Source organism: Rhinoraja longicauda, chromosome 28 (assembly GCF_053455715.1).
Source record: "Rhinoraja longicauda isolate Sanriku21f chromosome 28, sRhiLon1.1, whole genome shotgun sequence".
Classification (NCBI taxonomy): domain Eukaryota; kingdom Metazoa; phylum Chordata; class Chondrichthyes; order Rajiformes; family Arhynchobatidae; genus Rhinoraja; species Rhinoraja longicauda.
Window position 1 is genome coordinate 25,393,170 of NC_135980.1, and position 25,302 is coordinate 25,418,471.

Consider the following 25,302-nt stretch of genomic DNA (forward strand, 5'->3'; position numbering starts at 1 on the left):
TAACGCTAGGGTGAGGTTTATGCCAAGCCTTGGGTGCACCTTTACCTCTGGTCACGAATAAGGAGGGGGGGGTTGGCATTTTAATGCAACCTTTGAAAGGCCTAGACTTTAGTGATACAGCGTGCAAACAGACCCTACAGCACACTGAATCTACAGACCAGCGATCACCCCATACACTCGCAATATCCTACACACGAGGGACAATTTACAATTTTATAGAAGCCAATTAACCTCTAAACCTGTACGTCTTTGAATGTGGGAGGATTTTTTTAGATTTAGATTTTTTAGATTTAGAGATGCAGCGCAGAAACAGGCCCTTTGGCCCACCGGGTCCGCGCCGCCCAGCGATCCCCGCACATTAACACTATCCTACACCCACTAGGGACAATTTTTACATTTGCCCAGCCGATTAACCTACAAACCTGTACATCTTTGGAGTGTGGGAGGAAACCGAAGATCTTGGAGAAAACCCACGCCGATCACGGGGAGAACGTACAAACTCCGTACAAACAGCACCCGTAGTCAGGATCGAACCTGAGTCTCTGGTGCTGCATTCGCTGTAAGGCAGCAACTCTACCGCTGCGCCACCGTGATCACCCTAAACCAGAGCATCCGGAGGAAACCCACACGGTCACAGGGAGAACATACAAACTCCATACAGACAGCACCTATAGTCAGGATCTAACCCAGGTCTCTGGCGTTGTAAGGCATCAACTCCACCGCTGTGGCTCTGCGAAAGGCAACAAAAAAAATATTAACACTGAAGGCCAGTCAGCTGCATCCTTTTGACTGGTGGGATGGCTGGTGGCTGAATTGTCTTGAGTAGATGATAGACCCTCCTAGATTTCAAAGAAATACAAATTATACCACAGAAATTATATCCTGTCCCGCTGAGTTACTCTAGCATTTTGTGTCTATCACAGAAATGTACAATCTTCCTTTGGGACGCGGCAGGGTAAATGCGGGAATGATATTTCCCCTGGTTAGCACATCTAGAACCACGTCTAGCACGGTGGTGCTGCGGTAGAGTTGTTGCCTTACAGTGCTGGAGACCAGCAGGACAAATCAGCAGGCACACTGACCCTGCAGTGGAGCCTGTGGCGAGAACAATGGACACCGCAGGAAAGGCAGGAGTGCTCAGGGAACAAACAACACCCCCATCTACTACCAGAAATAAAGGTCTCACCTGAATAATAAATTGAAATCTAGTCCAATGTTGCTTCCGGGCAGTTCCCATTGGTGCCTTCAGCAAAACCTCAGGTAGAATTAGTGCATGTGAATTACAAGGAACTACAAATCCTGGTTTACAAAAAGTTGGCACAAACTGCTAGAGTAACTCAGCAGATCAGGTAGCACCTCTGGAGAACATCTTTAGACATAGTTTCAGGTTGGGACCCTTCTTCAGACTGGTTGTGGTAGGGAGAGAAAGCTGTAAGAGAGGTGGGGGCTGAAGAAGGGTCCCGACCCAAAATGTCACCTATTCATGTTCTCCAGAGATGCAGCCCGACCTGCCGAATTACTCCAGCACTTTGTTTTTTTTATAAACCAGCATCTGCAGTACCTTGCGCTTACATTTAACAGCTCCACTGCGAAATCTCCTCGAGTTTAATACCTACTTTGAAGAACTCCTCTCTCCAACAGCCCCCATCTCTCTTCCAGATTTCTCTCCCCCTACTACAATCAGTCCAAAGAGGGTCCCAACCTGAAACATCATCTATCCATGCTCTCCAAAGATGCTACCTGATCCACTGAGTTAGTCCAGCATTTTGGAACTTTTTTTAATTTATTGTATGCTCGATGGGTCCTTTGTTTTCTGTTTGGGCCAGCTTCACTCTTTCTTTGCAGTGAATGTATGATTGAAAGTGGTAATAGAAGCATGAGCTTTACACAACGATTCACTTCATTCCAAGTCTCATGATCCAACGTTTCGCTATGCAAGGTTAAAATTACACTCGGCAATTGATTTTACTCATAGAGGAATGCCGTGATCTTATCGAATAGTAGAAGGGCAAAATGGTCTATTTTATATTCCAGGCCAATCAATCTCAATGTTGAAAACGTGCAACAGGTTGCAACTCCCTCCCCCCACTCTTGTTTTAAGAGTGGGGCATTCCTAATTTCATTCCTGAACACCCTAGCTCTCTGTAATCTGTTCTGCATTCTTATTCTGGATTATCCATCCGAAGAGAGTAGTTATCCACCTACTCTATTGATTCCATTTATCAATTTAAACATCTTAATTAATTATTCCTCAATTTTGTAAACTCAAGGGAATGCAACCAAGTTTGCACAATCATTCCCAGACCATTCCCAGACTGACATGCGATGCCCGGACTTTATTGTAGTGTCTGCAGCTGGAGTCATATAAAGTTTTTGTGTAACTGAGGCTTTATCTCTGCATTCCCATCATCTTAAAAGCCATTTTTCATTAACCACCTTGACTACTGTGGGTGCTGTCTGTACGGAGTTTGTATGTTATCCCTGGGAGGGGGGGGGGGGGGGGGGGGGGAGGGTGGAGGAGTGAGGGAGAGGGGGTTGGTAAAAAGGGAATGGGGGTTCGCACGTAATCCCCACGCAGTGTGACCTATCTCTCCAGGCCCAGGTCGCGGCCAACCCGGTATTTCCTGACTTGCCTACGCCTCACAGCCCGAAGGAAAAGCACATGGCGGCAGGAAGTGCCTTCTGAGCTGGAGGAAGAACCAAGGGCAGGGAATGAGTGGTTGATATAGGTGTGCGTGTGTGTGGGTGCATTCCATTTCTTCTCCCCCTACTCCTCCACAAACCCTGCACAAACATTTTCTGAACTCCCCCCAGCTAGACACACACATATAACATATAACAACTACAGCATGGAAACAGGCCTGTCCGGCCCTACCAGTCCACGCCGACCATTCTCCCTGACCTAGTCTCATCTACCTGCACTCAGACCATAACCCTCTAATCCCCTCTTATCCATATACCTATCCAATTTACTCTTAAATAATAAAATCGAGCCAGCCTCCACCACTTCCACCGGAAGCCCATTCCATACAGCCACAACCCTCTGAGTAAAGAAGTTCCCCCTCATGTTACCCCTAAACCTTTGTCCCTCAATTCTGAAGCTATGTCCCCTTGTTGGAATCTTCCCCACTCTCAAAGGGAAAAGCCTACCCACGTCAACTCTGTCCGTCCCTCTCAAAATTAAAAAAACCTCTATCAAGTCCCCCCTCAACCTTCTGCGCTCCAAAGAATAAAGACCCAACCTGTTCAACCTCTCTCTGTAGCCTAAGTGCTGAAACCCAGGCAACATTCTAGTAAATCTCCTCTGTACCCTCTCCATTTAAAAACACCTCCCGTGTTTTTGCTCCACACCCCCCGGCTGTTTCCTACTCCCATTTGTTTGACATCCGGCTTTCCAACTTTAACTCCCTGGCAGAAATGTTTGCAAATGAGTTGCTTGCCATTCCCTGCATTGTGCAGGTCATGCTTTAGGCGAGTTGAGGATATCTCAAGGAATTGTGTATTGTACTTGGAGGATATGTCCACCTTTCCTCTAAAACTAGAGCTGCTGCTTTACAGCGTCGGAGATCCGAGATCGATCCTGACTACAGGTGCTGGCTGTACAGAGTTTATACGTTCTCCATATGACCGCATGGATTTCCTCCAGGTGCTCCGGTTTCTTCCCCCTCCAATGACGTACAGGTTTGTAGGTTAATTGGCTTAGTAAAATTGTAAATTGTCCCTCGTGGGTAGGACAGTGCTAGAGTGTGGGAATGATCGTAGGTCATCGCAGACCTGGTGGGCCAAAGGGCCTATTTTCACGCTCTATCTCTAAAGTCTAAAGAGTCTTTAGAAGAATATCAGGTGATTCATTGAAACATACAAAATTCTTATGGGGTTTGATAGAGCAGATAGTAAAAATGCTGGCTTGAGATGTCTAGAATATTGGATTAGTATCAAAATAAGTGGACAGTCATTTGGGACTGAAGTGAGAAAATAAATCTTCATCCAGAAGTTAGTGTCTTTAGAATTTTTAACCCAAAAGGTCTGTGAAGACATTTATTCAGTATATGCAAGAGATCAACAGATGATTTCATAAATACCCCTTAATTAATTTAATATGGGTTAAAAGCTGGTAAACAGTTGTCAGGTACAAGATCAACTACAATCTTATTGAATGATTTCAGGAACTGAAAGGCCTGCTCTTACTCTTTCTTGACGACATCTATGGAAGAAGAAATAGTTACCATTTCAAGTTTAGTGTTTAATTTTAGAGATACATTGTGAAAACAAGCCCTTCCAACCAGCGAGTCCACACCAGCCATCGATCACCCATACACATGTTCTATGTTATCCTACACATCAACAAACCTGCATATCTTTTGGAGTTGGGAACCAGAGAACCCGGAGGATGCTCACAGGGAGAACGTGCAAACTCCACACAGACAGCACTCGAGGTCGGGATTGAACCCAAGTCTCTAGCACTGTGAGGCAGCAGCTCCACCAGCTGAGCCACTCTATAGCCCTTCATCAGAAGATGAGAAAGACCCTTTCAGACTTGCAGCATCTATGTTTTAAAATAATAATAATTTTCATTCAATGTGAATACCGGTCCTGTTCTCTCTCTCTTATAATTTTGAAGAGTAGAGTAAAACCCAGATTAAAAAATGGCGGTTATCCAGTGGAATGGGTATGTTTTTTTAACTGGCGATTGATTATTGCGAGGAGAGCCATGTCGTAACCCCATTGATCTGGACTGACTCGAGGGACGGGGAGACGAAGAAAGTACTTCAAAATAGAACATTTATCGACAATAACCCTCTCAGAGAATGGGACCTGTGCTGGAGGAGGAATCCGAATAAAGGACTGCGGTCGTGGGCAGACACATTGGAGGCTAATGGTGTTTAAAGGGGCATAATGGACGTCTGAGCACTGGGTCTAAAATGGCAACCTGTCATTCAGGGAGAGAGCAGGCGGTGCAGAGTGGCCACAGTCTCTCCCTCTTCCCAGCGCCGACCGCCAACGTGTTGCGGCGCAGTTGGGGGTGAAGAGGAGGAGGAGGAGGAGGAGGAGGCGGAAGCGCGAATCAAGGGAACGCGTTTACCTCCCCGCCCCCGCTCACTTTGACGCCCCCGCCTCTCCGTCGCCACCATCACCGCTCTCCCTGTGTGCATTACGTCACCCGTCTTTGTCGACGAGTTACGTCACCGCCTGCCGACGGCGTCTGCACGTCAGCGCGCTCTGTGCAGTACGTCAGCGCTGCGGGGGAGTTGCGGCTCTCGCGCTGTTGCTGGGGTTGTCCGGCCATCGATTGCCGCCCTCCCGCTCAACCCGGCCTCGGCCTCCAGCTCCGGCGGCCATTCACTTGCCCACCCTCTCAACTCCAGACCTTTCCCCAACTCCAAGGCCGCCTTCTCTTTTCGTTCGCCTCCGACTCCTTCCTTCCGACGGATAGTAACCCCCGCCGTTCTTCGCCCGGCCCAAGCCCGAGCCGAGGCCCAGCGCTTGGCCTCGAACCCGCGGACCTCCTTCCCCCCCGCCCGCCCGCTCGGCGCCGACTCTTCCCTTCCCCCCTCTCCCCCACCCCCTCGCCAACGCCGCCCGCCCCATCCCCCTCGGCCCCCGGCGCGCGCCCAGCGGTTGTTGCTCCGTGGGTTTGAATCGTGCCGAGAGGAGGAGGGAAGCGAGTGCGCGTTCCCGCGCCGTGGCCGCCATGAGTGTGGACGCGTACGGGCCGAGCTCGCAGACGCTGACCTTCCTGGACACCGAGGAGGCCGAGCTACTCGGCGCCGACACGCAGGGCTCCGAGTTCGAGTTCACCGACTTCACTCTACCGTCTCAGACCCAGACTCAAGGCCAGAGCCAAGGCCCCGGCGACGGGCAGGTGAGCGGTGACGGGGTTGGGGAGAGGGAGGGGAAGGGGTGGGGGGTCTTGTGAGGAGGAGTGAAGGGATGGGGGGGGGGGGGGGGGGAGAAAGGGGCAGGTAAATGCGTTTCCTGGCTCGCCTGGGCCTCGGAGCCCGAAACTAAGCACATGGCGGAAAGAAGCGCCGCCTGAGCTGGAGGAAGAACAGGGAAGAGGATGAGCGTGTTTATGTAGGTGGGTGTATGCCATCTCATCTCTCCCTACTCCGCCCCAACCGCGCACAAACTTTCTGTGACCCCCCCCCGTCAGACACACATGCCTCCAGTGTCCCACACACCCCGGGCCGCCTTCTCCCGTTTATTTGGCATCCGCCTTTCCAATTTTCTTTAATTCTCTCCATTCTCACGTCCCATGCCTCCTTCCTTGTGTGGTCTTTCCTGACTCCCAACCTGTCGTTTTTCGTCCCCCCTTGCCTTGTCCCCTCCGACTGCCGGTCATTTGCGATGGCTGCAATAATCGTCTCTGGCCCTGGAGGATTGTTTTTGGGAGGAATTGGATGAGCCATTCGTGGTCTGGTGTAATGAGCGTTGCATGGGCTGTAGAAATCTGGCAGAAATGTTTCCGAATACGTTGCTTGCCATTCCCTAAAGTATACAGGTCATGCTTAGCTGGGGCTAATTCAAGGAAATGTGCACTCTTGGAGGAATGTTCACCTTTCCTCTAAAACTATCGTTTGTGGTCGTTGTACAAGGAAAGTTACTAAATACTGGTTCAAGTTTAAAAGTGACAGTTGCATCAGCTGTAGGAATAAGAGAACAATTAAAATTCCATACAAAGATTCTGGATAATTACCCGATCACTACTCTTGGTGGTCTTTGGCATTCAAGCAGAGTAGAATCAACATTTAACTGAACATTTATTGTAGCAGTCACAAAATGAGTGTGGTACTTGTGGGTGGCTCATGTAGTCTGATTCAGGTCCTCATGGCCATTATGACAGAGTTTGTGCCTTTTTCGATTATTTAATGAGTGTTGAAACGAGAGTGGGAGGACATACATTTTTGTCTTAATCTCAATGATGTTTCAGGGAAGAGAGTACTGTATAGAAAGTGAGCAGATTAGGTGGAGCGATGGAGAGTTTACTTAAAAAAATTGGCATTTCAGTTGAGCTTTTTGGAATATGTGTTGTCCAATGTGGAAGGTTTATTATTTGGATTCTAATCATATCATATAGTGTTCTTGGATACCCCAAATATTAAGGTATTGAATAATCCAGACAAGGTAAAGATCAACATACTGTTACATCATCACAGGAACAGCAGTATACACACACAAGCGCACCATAACTCCTTCCCAGGTATCCTCAATTATTGCAGACATGATAAGTTGTAAACAAGCCTGGTGATTGTGTTGCTAAATTACTCTTATAATCGAGTAAGTAAGCAAATGCCATATAACTGACTTAGTTTGCTCTTCAGTATTCCAGTACTTCACTATAATTGTTCAGGAAATTGTCTAGTCTGGCTCATGTACGCTCAGAGATGTTTTGTGCATTTGACTGTGCGACAGGTGAACATTCACTGCACGGTAATGTCAATGGACCTTGAGTTCACAATACAAGCTGGTTTTGGTATATGTACCCAGTTTTCCTGTACTCTGTTGGATATCTGGTATAGCACAACTTCCATTGTCCTACCCAGCTAAGCTTCTACCTTTCACTTGTGATGGTATGAATTTGTATCAAAATACACCTGGGTTCACATCATTGAATGATTGCAGCTAACAGCCAGCTCAAGGGCGAGTTAGATTTATACAGGTTCTCAGAAGTAAGCTGGGTAATCTAATTATTCTCATGGAGGGTTCATGTTATGTTTTAAAAACTCAATTTTTGAAAGGAAAGTTGAATTAAAGCAATGGACATGCACTGAGAAATAGCAGTTTATTCCAGGACAGTTCCATGCTGTCTAGTAGAGACTGAACAAGAACTTGTGCATAGCTAACAATGGTTTAATATGTGTACGCAAGGAATAACAGTACACATAGTGACCACAATCCACTGGAACCATCCAAGGTGAGTTGCTTCAATGCACTTTCCTGAAGTTCTTTAACTGCCAATCTTGTGATGAATTCTGCCAGTCTTGTGATGAATTCTGCCAATGATGGTCTGTACTCACTGATCTTCAATGTAACAACTTTCTTCTGCATCATGTCACTGTAACTATGGGTAAATGTATCTTTTATATGCAATCTTTAATGAATGATCCTAGCATATTTGTGTAACGTGAATTTGAAAATTTCTTGATTTAAAGTTGCTAAAATGTCTCGATTGAGACAGTGCCAAAAATGTGATATGCACTATCATTTGGCTTCTGGCTGATCTTGTTATACTTCAATTCCTTTATGTACACGGTGTAAATGATTAGCTGATTTAAAAAACACTTGTTAACTGCTTGAGCTGCACAATTTGAAGTCTATTAATTTTTGTTTTGTGTGTCTGTTGCCCATGTTCCTTTTGAAGACATGCCACAAAAATAGAGATCTTGCTGTAGGCCTCTTACAGTGCTGTTATAATATATTGAAATGTCACGCAAACCTTTTATGGTTTGCAATGCAATGAATATGATTTTGCAAGGAAATCTATGGTTAATAGATAAGGTTTTATTCATAAAAATGAAGATACAAGAGTCTGCAGATGCTGGAATTTTGAGCACAAAAACTGAAGGGTCATGACCTGAAATGTCATGTGTCAATTTCCCTCCTCAGATACTTCCTAACCCACTGAGTTTCTCCAGCAGTTTGTTTTTAGCTCGGGATTGTTCAAAATGTTTGCTTGTAGAAAATAATGCATCTATTTTTTTTTAAAAAGGACCAACCTGAGCGTTGGATACATTTTAGAATTTGGGAAAGAGTGGTCAAGAGGAAAAAAAGTGGAATATGTGAGTAAGGTGGTGGCACAGTAATTTAGTTACTGAACTTGCAATCCAGAGGCATGGACGAAACAGAGGTCAGAGTCCACATCAAATCTTGCCGTTATGGGTTTGTAGATCTGGAATTACCATGCAAATCAGCCTGGTAATGGCTATTGGATTGTCATAGGAACCCAACTGGTTCATTAATGCTCCAAATGAGAGGAAATTTGCCATCTTTACTTGTGTGACCAATATGTGACTCCAGACCCAAAGAAGCAAATGTCAGGTATGGGGAGTTGAAATCAAATTAGTTTTTGTACTTTATAGTGGATTAGAGGAGGTTTTAGGAAAGCAGGAAGTAAAGAAAGAGACGTGAAATAGCCTTGGACAAGAGAATTAAAGACAATTCAAAACCTTCTGTCGATAAAATAGAATTAAGAAAATAGTTAGGGAAAGAGTTGATCACAGAGTCCAAGCAGGAGTCTGGCAATGTGCATGATATCCTGAATGAACACATCAGTATTCAGAAGAAAGGTGGGGAGTTTTGATGGTAGTCTGGAAGATATGTTTAGAGATATTGATGGACAGATCCCTTCGGCTTGATGAGTTCTATTCCATTGTTATGGGAAAGGAGAACATTACTGGCTCTCTGATGGAGATTGATACATCATTGTTAACTCACCTCTAGAAGACTGGAGAGTGGTTAAAGTTGTTTCCATATTCAAAAAGGGTGGTAGGGAAATAGACCAGTGAGCATTCCATCGGCGAAACAATTGGAAAACAAATCTTAGGGTGGGATTTGTGATCTCTTGGAAAGGCCGTCACTGATTGGAGGGAGTCAGCATGGGTTTTGTGGAGGGGGCAATCCTGTCTGGAGATTACCAAGAAAAAAGTGTTTTGACGAGGTCCCATGTTTATGCAGGTCTAGAAAGATGGGCACAAGTGATCAAATGTTTTTTGGGAGAAATGGATGCAAAATTGGTTTGATTATAAGAGGCGGAGGAAAGTGGTGGAGAGTTGTTTTTCTGACGAGAAGTCTGCAATAAGTGATATTAAAATTCTTAAGGGGTTGGAGAGGCTAGATGCGGGAAGATTGTTCCCGATGTTGGGGGAGTCCAGAACCAGGGGTCACAGCTTAAGGATAAGGGGGAAGTCTTTTAGGACCGAGATGAGAAAAAAATTCTTCACACAGAGTGGTGAGTCTGTGGAATTCTCTGCCACAGAAGGTAGTTGAGGCCAGTTCATTGGCTACATTTAAGAGGGAGTTAGATGTGGCCCTTTTTGCTAAAGGGATCAGGGGGTATGGAGAGAAGGCAGGTACAGGCTACTGAGCTGGATGATCAGCCATGATCATATTGAATGGCGGTGCAGGCTCGAAGGGCCGAATGGCCTACTCCTGCACCTATTTTCTATGTTTCTATATACAGCAGAGGTCAATCAATGATAGGTCCTTTATCATACAGGGGCTCCCCAGGTTACAGAAAAACTGACATGGCACAGTTCAATTAGGGGAAATGTTAGGGTGAAATTGGAAGATATTTATATAATGAAAGGATTTTTGGTAGTGTGCAGAGCCACAGAATATGAAAACATACATTTCCAACTTAAGAAAAAAAATCAGTGTGCGGACAGTTCTCTGGGTTAAGCAAGACCTCCATCCCTGAGATGGATGAGAATATCTCTGGTTGGATAAGCAAGCCTGCTAACGACATGAAGATTGGTGTAGTTGTAGATAGCGAGGATGGTTGCCTAAGGATACAGAGGGATATAGATCAGCTGAAAAGTTGGGCGGAGCGGTGACAGGTGGAATTTGATCCAGGCATGTATGAGGTAATGCATTTTGTGTAATTTAATATTGGCAGGACGTGTACAGTAAATGGCAGGGATATTAGAAGCATTGGTGTATAGAGGGACCATGGGATGCAGGTTCATAGCTCCCTGAAAATAGTGACACAGGTGGATATGGTAGTGCAGAAGGAATTTGGGGTGTTTTCCTTCGCAGGCATGGCTGTTAAGTACAAGAATTGGGACATCATACCTGGGACATTTTGTGTAGTTCTAGTCACCACACTACAGAAAATAATACAATAATGCTGGAAAGAGTGCAGAAGATGTTGCCTGGAGTGGAGGGATTTAGTTGCCAGGTGAGATTAGATAGGCTAGATTATTCTCACTGGAGTACAGAAGATTGAGGAGTCTATCCTCTATAGACCATGGAGAGATTTAGAAAATTTGGGACCATAGATATTTGGTATTTTTCTAAGCATAGTGGATTCCAAAGATGACTCAAAAAGCTGCAGTAACTCAGCAGGGCAGGCAGCATCTCTGAAGAGAAGGAATGGGTGAAACCATGTGACAACTTTAAGGTGAGACTAGACCAAGTGGACCTGTTGGGCCCAAACCCCTCCTGCTTTGGTACAGCACCCTCTCCTCCCCCCGCCCCACTCCATCCCCCTCAACCCCCCTTATCATCTCCCCCCACCCCCTCCCTAGGAGAGAGATTTAAACTTTAAAATGTGAATAACTTAAAAAATATAACACCAATTTCAATGAAACTTCCATTAGCACCAAAGGGACGATGGTGAGAAAGGTGGGCCTAAAATTGTCGCGCTATCGTGTACCGTTTTCGCTGTAGTTCAGAAACAAACAAACAAGAGTTTTAGTATATAGATGGTAAATGTTTAAAGAGAACCCGAAGAGCATGTTTGTTCCATATAGAGGGCGGGGGCGGGTGCATGGAGATAGCCTTTGTATTAGGGTTTAAAGAAGTGACAACTAGATCGATATTTCAGATTTAATCATCCACCATTCCTTAAATTTTGCAATGTGCTTTGTGGATTAGTAGAGAGTAAATATATCCTGTCATTTGAAGATGAGGAAACTCTAGCTGTTTACCAGCAGGGGGAAATGCTGGAACCTATAGCTAGTAGGTAAAATGCCAAGAACCGGTAATACCATATGAATTTATAATAAGGTGACACAAGTTTTAATAAAATAAGAGCTCACAAACTGGGATAGTGATTCAGTTAATGACTGTCAGGAAAGAAAACAATACAAATGGGAACTAGATAGGTAGGCTGGTAGTATTTGGGGCCATGAGCGTCAGCCCTCAGCTACACATTCTACGAATGATGTAGATAAAATGACTTTAATTGAAGTGTACAAAATGATAATACTAATATGCTACATTTAAAAAAATGGAACAAATGTAACTAATAGACAAATGAACCAGAATGAGGAGGGAATTATTTTCTCACTAGATGTGCGATATGTTGTGCTGAAACAAAGTTAACGTTCATTTTCAGAAATGAATGAGACATATATTTGACAATTCCATTGACTTAAGCTTTCTTTGCAAATTCTGTTCTATAATCATTGCCTCCACCACTTTGTAACTTTATGAAATGCAGTCTGACTGTTCACACCAATGTTATTCTGAGATTTGGATCCAATTATTTCTACCTCCATAACATCATTTGATACTCTGTGTCTCACCGTGTGCTTCTGTAACCCTCATCTAGGATTTTTTTTAAAATCCAAGGAAAGGGCATATAAATTGGCCAGAGGAAGAAATTTAGAACTCAACAGAGGAACACAAAGGGGTTAATGGGGGATGGGGGGGGGGGGGGGGGGAGAGAGCATGAAAGAAAGCTTGTGGGGAATATAAAAACTGACTAAAAGCTTCTATAGATATGTAAAAAGGAAAAGATTGGTGAAGACAAATGTAAGTCCCTTACAATCAGACAAATGAGTTTATAATAGGAAGCAAAGAAATAGCAGAACAGTTAAATGGTTCTGTCTTCTCTAAGGAAGACACAAACAATCTCCCAGAAATATTAGGGGACTGAGGATCTAGTGGGAGGGAGGAACTGAAGGGAATCCACATTTGTCAGGATATGATGTTAAGTAATTTGTTGGGACTGAAGGCAGATAAATTCCATGGGTCTGATGGTCTGCATCCCAGCACACTCAAGGAGGTGGCCCTAGAAATCGTGGATGCATTGATGATCATTTTCCAATGTTCTCTTGACTCTGACTCCCCTCCAGTCCACAGGAACTGATCCAATGTAACCCCACTTTTTAAGAAAGGAGATAGAGAGAAAAAGGAGAATTATAGACCAGTTTGCCTTACATCGGTAGTGGGGAAGGTGCTTGAGTCGGTTGTTAAAGATGTTATAACAGCACATTTGCAAGGGCCGAACGGCCTCCTCCTGCATCTATGGTCTATTGATGGGATTGGTCAAAGTCAGCATGAATTTATGAAGGGGAAATCATGCTTGACTAATCTTCTGGAATTTTTTGAGGATGTAACAGGTAGAATGGATAAGGGAGAGCCAGTGGGTGTGGTGTATCTGGACTTTCAAAAAGTTTTTGACAAAGTCCCATGCAAGAGATTAGTGTCCAAAATTAGAGCACATGGTATTGGGGGTAAGGTATTGACACCGATAGAGAATTGGTTGGCAGACAGGAAGCAAAGAGTATGAATTAACGGGTCCTTTTCAGAATGGCGGGCAGTGACTAATGGGGTGCCGCAAGGCTCGGTGCTGGGACTCCAGTTATTTACAATATATATTAACGATATAGACAAGGGAATTAAACGTGACATCTCCAAATTTGCGGGTGGAAGTGTGGGCTGCAATGAGGATACTATGTGGCTGCCGGGTGACTTAGATAGGTTGGGTGAATGGGCAGATGCATGGCAGATGCAGTGTAATGTGGATATATGTGAGGTTATCCACTTTGGTGGTAAGAACAGGAAAGCAGATTATTATCTGAATGGTGTCTGATTAGGAAAAGGGGAGGTGCAACGAGACCTGGGTGTGCTTGTACATCAGTCACTGAAAGTAAGCATGCAGGTACAACAGGCAGTGATGCATGTTCATATCATATCATATCATATATATACAGCCGGAAACAGGCCTTTTCGGCCCTCCAAGTCCGTGCCACCCAGCGATCCCCGTACATTAACACTATCCTACACCCACTAGGGACAATGTTTACATTTACCCAGCCAATTAACCTACATACCTGTACGTCTTTGGAGTGTGGGAGGAAACCGAAGATCTCGGAGAAAACCCACGCAGGTCACGGGGAGAACGTACAAACTCCTTACAGTGCAGCACCCGTAGTCAGGATCGAACCTGAGTCTCCGGCGCTGCATTCGCTGTAAAGCAACAACTCTACCGCTGCGCTACCGTGCCGCCCTTCATGGCCTTCATTGCGAGAGGATTTGAACTTAGGAGCAAGAGGTCCAACTGCAGTTGTACAGGGCCCTGGTGAGACTGCACCCGGAGTAATGTGTGCAATTTTGGTCTCCTAATTTGAGGAAGGACGTTATTGAGGGAGTGCAGCGTAGGGAGTGCAGCGTAGGTTCACCAGGTTAATTCCCGGAATGACGAAACTGACATATGATGAAAGAATGGGTCGACTGGGCCTGTATTCACTGGAATTTAGAAGGATAAGAGGGCATCTTATAGAAACATATAAAATTCTTAAGCGATTGGACAGGCTAGATGCAGGAAAAATGTTGCTGATGTTGGGAGAGTCCAGAACCAGGGTCACAGTTTAAGAATAAGGGCTAGGCCATTTAGGACTGAGATGAGGAAAAAAAAAATTCATCCAGACAGTTGTGAATCTGGAATTCTCTGCCACAGAGGCCAATTCACTGGATGTTTTCAAGAGAAAGTTAGATTTAGCTCTTTGGGCTAATGGAATCAAGGGATGGGGGGCAAAAGCAGGAACGGGGTACTGATTTTAGATGATCAGCCATGATCATATTGAATGACGGTGCTGGTTCGAAGGGCCGGATGGCCTACTCCTGCACCTATTTTTCTATGTTTCTGTTTGTGCTTTATTGCACCTAGATTTGGTGATTTCATCTTCTGACTGGCCTCCCGCTCTATCTTTTGAACTTGTATTCATCCAGAATCTTAACCCCGAAGCTTTCAGCCTTTCACTTCCCCTTGTTTTCTGACCTTAATGGTTATGATTTCCTGCAGTAATCGAATGAGAATTTTCACTTAATTTCATTGCGCAGTCATTTAGTCTTGCCCTTGGATAGATATCAAGTCATTTATCTTTGGGATATCTTCCCAAAATGCTCTGCCTCTTTATCTCCAAAATCACCCATTGAATAGTCAGTCTTCACCAGGTTCTATGTTACCTGCTGCATGTCAGCATCAGTTATTTATCTGATAATGCTCCTTTGATTTGTCTTGATGTTTTTTATACATTAGAGGTGCATTGAAATTATTGTAATATCAGAAAACATTAAAAGTAGCTATTGTAATGCTTATTGTACTATGGCCTCTGTTTTGTAAATTGACATGTATAATATGGACAGATACAGTGAAATGGAAGCAAATTACAATGTGATTTAATTAATTTCATTGAGGTAAAATCCTTTCCGATTCCCAATTTCCATTGTGTGAAATTTATATTGTTTATCCTTGGTCAGAAAGCACCCTTAATTAGCTTTAATGATAGTTGCCATCTCATCTCATGCCTTTTATAGTTTTTGTTTCCCTTAGCATTGAAGTTTGTGAATCATTTGGTAATATTGCTCCATGAGTTTGTTTCCAGGTCAATTTCCCCTAAAGCTGGAAGATAGAGTCGAATGTTATTCTTCAGCTGTACATCTAGGTTCTCCTTGTGAAGTGTCCAAGCTTTAAATGCTAAGGAGAACTTGGGTGTTTACTTCTGGTTGTTGTGTAGGTCAAGATATGTTTGGTTCATTTTATTTTGAACAATTTTCATGTGACTACTTGAATGAAGCCAAATGACATCCCTAGCTGCTTTCTGAAGTTGTAGAACATAGTAAAGCACAGCACAGGAGCAGGCTCAATGACCCACATTGCCTGTGCCGAATATGATGCCAAGTAAACTAGTTTCATCTGTCTGAGCATGATCCATATCCTTCTATTCCCTGCATATCCAGGTGCCCACCTCATAAACTCTTCAACACCATTATCATACCTGCCTCTTCCACCACCCCTGGCAGCGCAGCTTCCAGACACCCACCACCCTCTGTGTAATAAAAAAAACATTGCCCTGTGCATTAAACTTTGTGCTATCATAGAGCAGAGATCTCTAGTCTTACATGTTTTCAACCTAGGAAAAAGGGTCTGACTGTCTATCCTATATCCTCTCACAATCATAGACTCCTGGATTCTGTTAATTAATTAATTTGTAGGATCACTAGAAATTATAACATTTTAATTTGAGATATCAGCTGCTGGTATATCACTTATTGCTCATAACTCATTTCTATAAAACAGTGCAAAACAAGATATGTTAATGGCTGCACAGAGGATTCTTTGTTACTAATCTGCTATGACATTGGACTCTGATTTAAAGCCAGATTGTTGTTGTCTTGTGAACTTGGGTTAAAAGCCAGTGGATAATGAGATCACGGTGTTCACTTCGAATTAAGTTCTCATTTTAAAGTCGGGTATTCCTTGCTTAATTTTTGTTGTGTTTATAAATTCTTGTAAGTACTCAGACTGGGAATTTCATTGTCTGCCAGTAGTGGCATTGCAACAGCTGTATGTATCACTGATCAGTGAATGCAATTACATTTTTTCTCAGGCAACTTTCATGCCAAATATCAATTTTTAAGAGAATGTTCTGAACTGTGCAAAGACATGATTCTTAATAAAAAGATTAGACATGCTAATGTATCTATGCTTTATGAACACTGACATTCAGCAATGGACTGGAATTAGTCTGCAAAGGTTACCAATCTTCCCCGCATATTAATGTTTGTTAAATGGAATCGCAAGTAACTTTATTGGTATTGATTTAATACACACCATAATTGATACGACTAAAACCCAAATGATCGGAATGAATGACCATGCGTTATTTACTTTTGAGCACTGCTACACAAAATACTCTGAATTCTAAACTGATGTTCAGCCTCTTTGGCCTGCATTACAATCAGTATTCATTTAGTTTCAAATTGGCACCTGGAATAGAAACTACTTGGCACATTCTGTAGTGAAATGCTATGTGTTTTTACAGTGTACATTTTTTGTGTATACATTTATTGAACATGGCAATCTGCAATAGTGTTCATGCATGTCATATTATGGAGGAGCAGCGGTGATGTTGGTACTGGGGGTTTAAAAATGCAGACAGCGCTGGACAATGATCCTCTGGAGTTTGGTTTACTATTGTCAAAAGGCAATATAAATGTATAAAATAGAATGTCTGCCTTTGGTACATATTGAAGGCTTTTGTTTGTCAGTCGGGCAGCATCTGTCGGTGCAATAGACAAGTGACAATTTGACAGTGACCCTTCTTTAGGCCGAAGACGAGTTCTGACCTGAAGTGTTGCCTGTCCATCCCTTCCACAGATGCTGCTTCATCCAGCACTTTGTTTTGCTCAAGATTCCAACATCTGCGGTTCCTCGTTTCCCTGTTACCAGTTGATTCAACTTGTTAGCCAACTTTCTGTCCCATGCCAGAATGATCTTGCTTTGAACTCTGATGATCTGTGATTGTATATTTATGGCATTAGGTAAACCTTTGCATTCATCTTACTAAAATGAAGTTCAGTGTGATGGATTGGTGTAGTTTTAATCCTTGCATTACTCACATCAACGGCTTTGAATTTGAGGCATTGATTCTTGAACTTTTTTTTAAATTCACTAAATTTACTCATCTGGGTACTCTGACTGTACTTCCCAAGCTCTCAATCTCTACCATTGGGAAGGACAAGGGCGGTAGGCCCATGGGAACGCCACCATCTGCGGTGTTTTATCCCAAGTTGGGTCAAATCATGCAACTGGGAACAATTGTGCCAAAGGTCTGCAACAGTTTCAAGGTGGCTAATTGCCATCCTTTCAAGGACAATTAAAGATGAGAAATAAAAGCTGGCCTTGTCAGTTATATCCACATCCAACAAAATGGATAAATAAAATGCAAAGCCTCCAATTATTCAGTCATTTGACTTTAGAAATGTAAATACTACTTGTGTTGTTTCAATTCATGATTACTACAGCACAGTTCTTGCTGATATGCATTCCAGCTTTATCAGCCTGCTTTAGTTCCAAATTTAATACTCTGTCAATCTGTGGATATTCATGCCCTTTGAAGAAAGTTAAACTTATTACCCAAATTAATTTGGAGAAATTTGGAAAAAATCTTGATTTTTCATTCAGACTGTTGAGTTCATGGAACTGCACATACTATTTTGATTCTCTGAAAGGCAGACCCATTTCTTTAGCCTTATTATTAAAAGATTTTTCAAATCTTCGTTTTGTTTATTGGCTGTTGGGCAGTTTTGAGCCAACACATTAAAAAAAATCAGGCATGCAGTCAGATATGCGCCTGAAAAGAGGTGACTCTTGTGTACTGCCTCAGTGTGATCTACTATATTACACTCTAGTACTTAAGTAAGAGGGTGCATATATATATATATATATATAATAGTCAGATTGTTACTGAAAAATAATTTCATTGTGCTACTTTATTTTCATGCACTTTATTCTGACTAGAACTGTTTCACATGGCCTTATTTTTATGTATATTTTGTTTGTAGAGGATTTTTTTTTCTCACTATATTAAACATGTTATCACCATAACATAAACATAGAAAATAGGTGCAGGAGTAGGCCATTCATTGTGATCATGGCTGATCATCCACAATCAATAACCCGTGCCTGCCTTCTCCCCATATCCCTTGATTCCACTAGCCCCTAGAGCTCTATCTAACTCTCTCTTAAATTCATCCAGTGATTTGGCCTCCACTGCCCTCTGTGGCAGAGAATTCCACAAATTCACAACTCTCTGGTGAAAAAGTTCCTTCTCACAGTTTTAAATGGCCTCCCCTTTATTCTAAGACTGTGGCCCCTGGTTCTGGACTCGCCCAACATTGGAAACATTTTTCCTGCATCTAGCTTGTCCAGTCCTTTTATAATTTTATATGTTTCTATAAGATCCCCTCTCATCCTTCTAAACTCCAGTGAATATAAGCCTAGTCTTTTCAATCTTTCCTCATATGACAGTCCCACCATCCCAGGGATCAATCTCGTATACATGTTCACAAAACATATTTTGTGAACATGTAATCCACTCAATCTTTCTGCTCTGGGCAACTTTGGACAAACAGATGGAAGGAAACTGATCAAAATCCTGACCACAGATAGTGACACATGCAGCAGGTGTGTGCTTTGTGGGTATTGTGGAATAAAGCCACGTTTTATGTTTCCAATCTAGGAAAATTAAAACCCATTAAATTTACTTTGAACTAAATTTTACTCTTCTGAAAATCCTATAAACAGATTAGTGGTTGGAGGATTTTTTTCTCTCGTATTTTTTACAAATGAACCTGAAAGTAATGTTTCTCTTTGCCTTGGCCAAGTTCCAATGACGTCAAAGTACCAGTGGGTCAGAAAGAACTGAAACTCTAGCCTTTGAATCACAGCCTGCAGCAGCAGCTACATTCTGTTATCTAAACTCCATTTTTTGCTCGAGTTCTTTACAACATAAGAGACTACTTCTTTTGGATCTATAAACTTGCCCTCTTGTAACTCTGTGCTGAAAGATGTTACCTGAATGAACAATGGCTATATGATCTAGCAGCCTTGTGTTTTATATTGACTACATTTGACCCCTTGGAGCCATTACACAAGTCTCGTTTTACATGGTCTAGCAATATGTCAAAGCTGATACGCAGCAGAAGTTCTAAAGTGTAAAAAGTAGTTCTCATTACTCATATTGTATTGTAGGTTTTAACATTTGGCTGTGAGCATGTTTTTTTAGATTTATAATAAGCCTTGTGTGTCTTAAATAACAAGTTGACTGGGTGATTCCTGTCTTCTGCTTATGGGTTTGACTACATGCTCTTGCTGAGCAACATTGGACAAAGTGCTTCAAAGCTGGCAAGAGTCCTCCCTTTTTGCAGTACTGATAATGTGGGGACTGCGGGACTTTGAGGCACAGTACAAGTATTTGCTTTCAGTGTTTACCATGCCAAGTGTTGAATCATCTGTTATATTGTGACAATCTGGAAAAGAATACTAAAGTCCTTGATGGAAGCCAAGGAGTGAAAAACCAAACTGTTATAGAAGACCACTGTAGTTTATTATTGAAGAATGATAAAAAAGGCTCATTCTGTAATCTTTTTCTTTCAACACAGAAACCATTCAACCCAAGCTGGCTCCCAGCAGAGCAATCTATTAGTCCCGTTCCCTCTCCTGATTAACCTATGTCTCTGCAAATTATTCTTGTATGCTTATTAAATTGTTTCTGTTTATTTTCTGCAATCTACTTGTTTTAAAGGGTGGCTAGTTAATTTATCATGTTATCTTTGGGATGGAGATGGAACCAAAGCATTCATGGAAATCCATAGTCATGTGGAGGATAAGCAAACACTGCACAGGCAGCACTCAAGGTAGTTTTGATTTTTGAGTGAGATTATTGCCCGAGGACAATTACTTTGTTCCTGTGATCTATATGGATACACTTGTTCATTATAATTAATCTGTCAGATGGAAGCAAACATAGGGAAGTACTAGCTGTTGGAACACTAGGGTGGATCTAACACCTTAACTTAATTTGAGCCTTGGCTTTTCATATTGCTCAATAGGAGGATGTGTATTGATAATGGGAGGTAAAACAAGATGTGCAAGATGTCTGTGGTGCTTGTGCCTCCGAGTCAAATACTACCACTTAGTATATGGTTGAGTTTAGTTTATTGTCACGTGTATCGAGGTACAGTGGAAAGCTTTTGTTGCGTGCTAACCAGTCAGCGGAAAGACAATACATGATTACGATCGTGCTATCCACAGTGTACCGATACAAAATAAATGGAATAACGTTTAGTGCAAGATAAAGCCAGTAAAGTCCAATCAAAGATAGTCCGAGGGTCTCCAATAAGATAGTTAGTAGTGCTGGATAACCTCAACTCAGTCATGGTTTCTCTCCCTTTTGCCTTTTTGTGTACCTGTATCATAGCATCCTTACAAGAGCCTCACTAGTGTTTTGTATAAATACTCCAAATCTTGTACATGCATTCATACATTATAGTCATAAATTGTGGCTATTACTTGTCTTTACTTACATAGGGTGTCAGTTCCAGAGGACCTCGGCAACCCTTCTAAGTGAGGCAGAGGTTCACGTATGCCTTTTCCAATCTTGTCTATTGCATTTGGTGCACCTGATGTGGCCTCCTTCATATCGCTGAGACAAAATGTAGACTTTCACTGCCTACTGGAGCTCCTGGTTGCAGACCATTTTAACTCCCATTCCCATAACGACCTTTCTGTCCTTGGACTACCCCATTGCCAGAGTGAGGCCTCATGGAAACTGGAAGAACAGCACCTCATTCTGCTTGGGTAGCTTATAATCCAATGGTATGAATAATTAATTCTCCAAATTCAAGAAAACCTGCACACTTTTCCTATCTGAGCTCCAATTTACACGTTTCTCCCACCAAGCTACTGTGAATGGCGTATTCGGGATTTGTTTCTTGTAATCAGCAGTGTGGTTTTCATTCCCATTCCGCATAAATACAGTGGGAAGGATGAATAGCTGGTGAGCCTAATGGTGTGAAAGGAGAGGACCGGTGGGAACTATCTCTGTTCTGTCTTGGAAGAGGGGTCTGAGGGTAGCAAAGAGGGAAATTGAGGCATTTTCTGCATGAAGAAGAAGGGAAGTGCGTGCTAACCAGTTTCCGGTGAAGGACATTTAAGTCGTCCTACTGCTGAAATCCTCATCTTGAGAAAAGATTGAGACAGGGATAGTGTCATATCATATCATATATATACAGCTGGAAACAGGCCTTTTCGGCCCACCAAGTCCGTGCCGCCCAGTGATCCCCGTACATTAACACTATCCTACACCCACTAGGGACAATTTTTACATTTACCCAGCCAATTAACCTACATACCTGTACGTTACAGGATAGAGGGTGCAAAGAGGTGTAATTGAGGTAGCTGTGGGAGATATAATAGATAACGGTGGGTAGTTCATTACCGAAGATGGAGATGGGATAAACTGGAAAAGGAAGAGAAGTGTCAGAGATAGTAGGTAGCAAAGGTGAAAAAATTGAGTTCCACAGGAGTACCAATGCAGCTTTCTCTGCGACCATAGGAGGTACAACACTTGTCCCTGCATCTTGTCCTTGGTTGATGTTAAGGGAGCTAAATAACCCTTCCAGGTAAGGAAGAATTCATGTGTAGTACACCTTGGGTTTTTTCTCCCTTCCTTCACTTTTCCTACCAGCTCCTGCCGCAAACCTCTCACTAATTTCTATGCACTTGTTATCTTTCCTGAACACACAAAAACCTGATGCGGGGTCCAGATCTGAAACAGCGATTATCGCTTGCCTCCACAGATGCTGCATGACGCACTGAGTTGCTTCAGCAGTTTAGTTTTCTTTTGCCCCAGATCCTAACATCTCTGTTCTGTCTTGGGAGAGGGGTCTGAGGGTAGCAAAGAGGGAAATGGAGGCATTTTCTGCATGGAGGTGTTGTTTCCGGAGAAGGACTTAAGTAGTAAGCCTTATGTTCCCGTAAAATAGAAGAAAAAAAGTGAGACTGGTTAGGGTGTGGACCACAGTTCCACCACTAAATAATTGGGTTGAATGGCCTTCAGCTTGATGTAGATTTAATTACCTGGAGAAACATCCTTTTGACCACAGTTCCAGTGTGTCACATCTGCTTAAAAGTATTGTGAAATGTAGAAACCGTTCCCGGTTTGATACTTTGTGCTTCAAGATTTCATGTTGCCAAATTAGCTGATCTATTCTGTCAAACTGTCCATTTCAAAACCCTGGACATGCTGCTCGACAGAGATTGGATATCCTTCTGATCCAAGGGTCTAGATAATTCAGCATAAATTAAGATTGATGTAATTAATATTTTGACCGGGCCGTCATTTGAGCCATCGTATCACATGTCCAATGCCCAGTATTTGCTGAGACCTTGCTCATTGGTGGAGTATGAAGTTCAAAGCTGGTCACATTCTTTTTGCTCTTTCAGCTGTGAAGTGTTTTAAGAAAATATGCAAAGATTAATAAAATTACTTACATGGTTGCTTCTTGTATCTGGCCAGGTTTGTGCAGCCATGTCTTCCTCGGCTTAATGTAATAAAAAGTGGACTGCGGATGCTGATTTATACCAAAGACAGATACAAAATGCTGGAGTAACTCAGCAGGTCAGGCAGCATCTCTGGAGAAAATGGATAGGTAACGCTTCAGATTGATAATGTCACCTAGCCATCGTCTCTGAGATGCTGCCTGGCCTGCAGTTACTCCAGCACTTTGTGTCTATCTTCAACTTATCTTGGTTTATATTACTCTTTAAAATGTCAGAGTTGAAGCCACATTTGTGCGCATTTAAGGAGTATTGCATTCGTGTTAATTGAGTATCATCTATTTGTTCAAGTTATTAAAGATATTGTGATGTTATCTTAAGGAAGGCAACAAATTGCATCCTGGCCAATATTATGTAAACTGAAGCAAACAATAAGTTGACAATCTGCTCAAAGAAGACTGAACCCACTGATTGTCCAGCCTATTGATCGCAATAGACCATCTTTTGTATGTTTCTTGGTTTGCAAATCTCCTGACTTCTGGATTCACAGAGTTGGATGTGGGATTGATTCATACATATAGCATTTGAACTTCAGGATTAATTAATGTACTAATTTATTTTGCATATATTTTATTGTGGGGCTTCATGTTAAGGTTTAGGTTTATTATTTTTGTATGTAACGTGATAGTGAAAAGCTTTGTTTTGCATGCTATCTGATCATATCAGATAATACTATACATAAATGCAATCAAGCATTTATGTGTAGGGAGGAACTGCAGATGCTGGTTTACGCAGAAGATAGACACAAAATGCTGGAGTAACTCAGTGAGACAGGCAACATCTCTGGAGAGAAGGAATGGGTGATGTTTCTGGTCAAGATCCTTCAGAATAATAGTTAGAGCAATGTTTATGTTAACACTGATTATAGCACTCTTAGTCCTCAAGGCTGAACACTAACAGGTATGTCATCATAGTACATTAAAAATATATCAATTTGGACTATGTATCTTACTAAGATCTTGGCAATAAAACAATCTAATTGCATGGCTCAGTGTGAAGTAAACCCCTTTGGTGATGTGTAGAAGAGAGACTGGTGCAAGCTCAGTGCTGAGACGTGGAGCTCAGTGATGTGGCATAGTGAATGCAGAGCATTGCAGGAGCCTGCCAGCGCCTGATCTGTGTTTGTAGACTGCCCTTCTACGGTCTCACGTGTCACCCGTTGAATGTGACAGAAAGTGCTCTTCCCCTCTTTTTAATTGCTACTTTTATCTTCCCAACCTGAAGGTTTCTTTGGTAACAAGTTCAAGGGTAGTCACTGGCCAGGTCTCCCTGGTTGTTGCCTAGGGATGAGGAGATAACTTGAACGGTTTCATAATTGTAAGCATGTCAGCAAAGGACTCAACCGGCTTCCTGGACAGCTGCCAGTAAGGCATCTCTGTATAAATAAAGCTATACCTCAGTAGTGTTTCCATAAACATTTCAATCCTGAGAAGGCATCCTGAGTGCTAATGGAGATGCCCTCAAATGATCTATGTTGTTGACTTCAAACACTTCCTTTCATAGAAAAGTGAGTTCTGCTCTCCATACCAGCTTTGAAAGGTGTGGCAGAATGTGTGAACTGCTAGTTGTACTTTGTACAACTTGGATATCTATTCAATTAGCAACAGGTTGATGGCAAGTACACCAGAGTTGGCTACGGAGGGAGATCTCAACACCTTTGTGTATCATGACAGAAATTTAAGTAATTGTTTTAATTGGAGACTGAGACCATTTAAAATTATTACTGTTTAGAACTTTCAAGTATATAGATGCTGATAGCACACCCTCTTCTTGTAAATAAACAGACTTGGTTCATTAGTTCAAATCTAGAAGAATAAATGAAAAGCTATCAGAATTTTGTGAGAGTTCCGAGGCATTTGTAATGGTCGGCATAGCAACCATGTGGTCTGATTGAGAAGGGAGTTCAGTTACTGAAGAGAGCCTCTTGTGATCAGGCCATCACACCATATTTAATGGGGTGTTGTCTATGCAGAGTATACCTTGGTCTTAATGCCCCGGAAGGTATGTTTCTGATTCACCTGTCCTTATTACTGTTGTATTATTTAAACATAATTTGAAATAAATGACATTCTAACGTGAACAGCAGGGACCTAGATCAGAAGCTCTAAATGGAAAAAGTAATAATTATAAATTCAGTAATTCAGAGGATCATTGTTATTTTCTCATTTTTGAATTTTTAACATTTGGCCTTTTGTCGGTACTATAAAGGGTTCCAGGCCAATAAAGTTAGCCAGCTAAAAGCTGTTCAGTTTAGAGATATAGTGTGGAAACAGGCTCTTTGGCCCACCGAGTCTGTGCTGATCAGTGATCCCTGTACACTAGTTCTAACCTACAAACTAGGGACAATTTTACAGACACCATTAACCTGCAACCTTGCACATATTTGGAATGTGGGAGGAAACAGGAGCGCCCACAACAATTTCAGGCCTACCTTACACACCATTCGC

At 42.5% G+C, this 25,302-nt stretch overlaps 1 protein-coding gene across 3 annotated transcripts in view; it reads left to right on the forward strand.

Annotated features, from left to right (window-relative positions):
- Nucleotides 1-5,234: 5,234 nt before the first annotated feature.
- The window catches only part of upf1 (UPF1 RNA helicase and ATPase), a 47,831-nt gene continuing 27,763 nt past the window's right edge, over nt 5,235-25,302 (forward strand). For all 3 annotated transcript variants that reach the window (XM_078424166.1, XM_078424167.1, XM_078424168.1), the window contains exon 1: nt 5,235-5,863. In XM_078424166.1, coding sequence (XP_078280292.1) covers nt 5,693-5,863 — 171 coding nt within the window. In that variant the 5' untranslated portion in view covers nt 5,235-5,692. The remainder of the gene's footprint in view (nt 5,864-25,302) is intronic.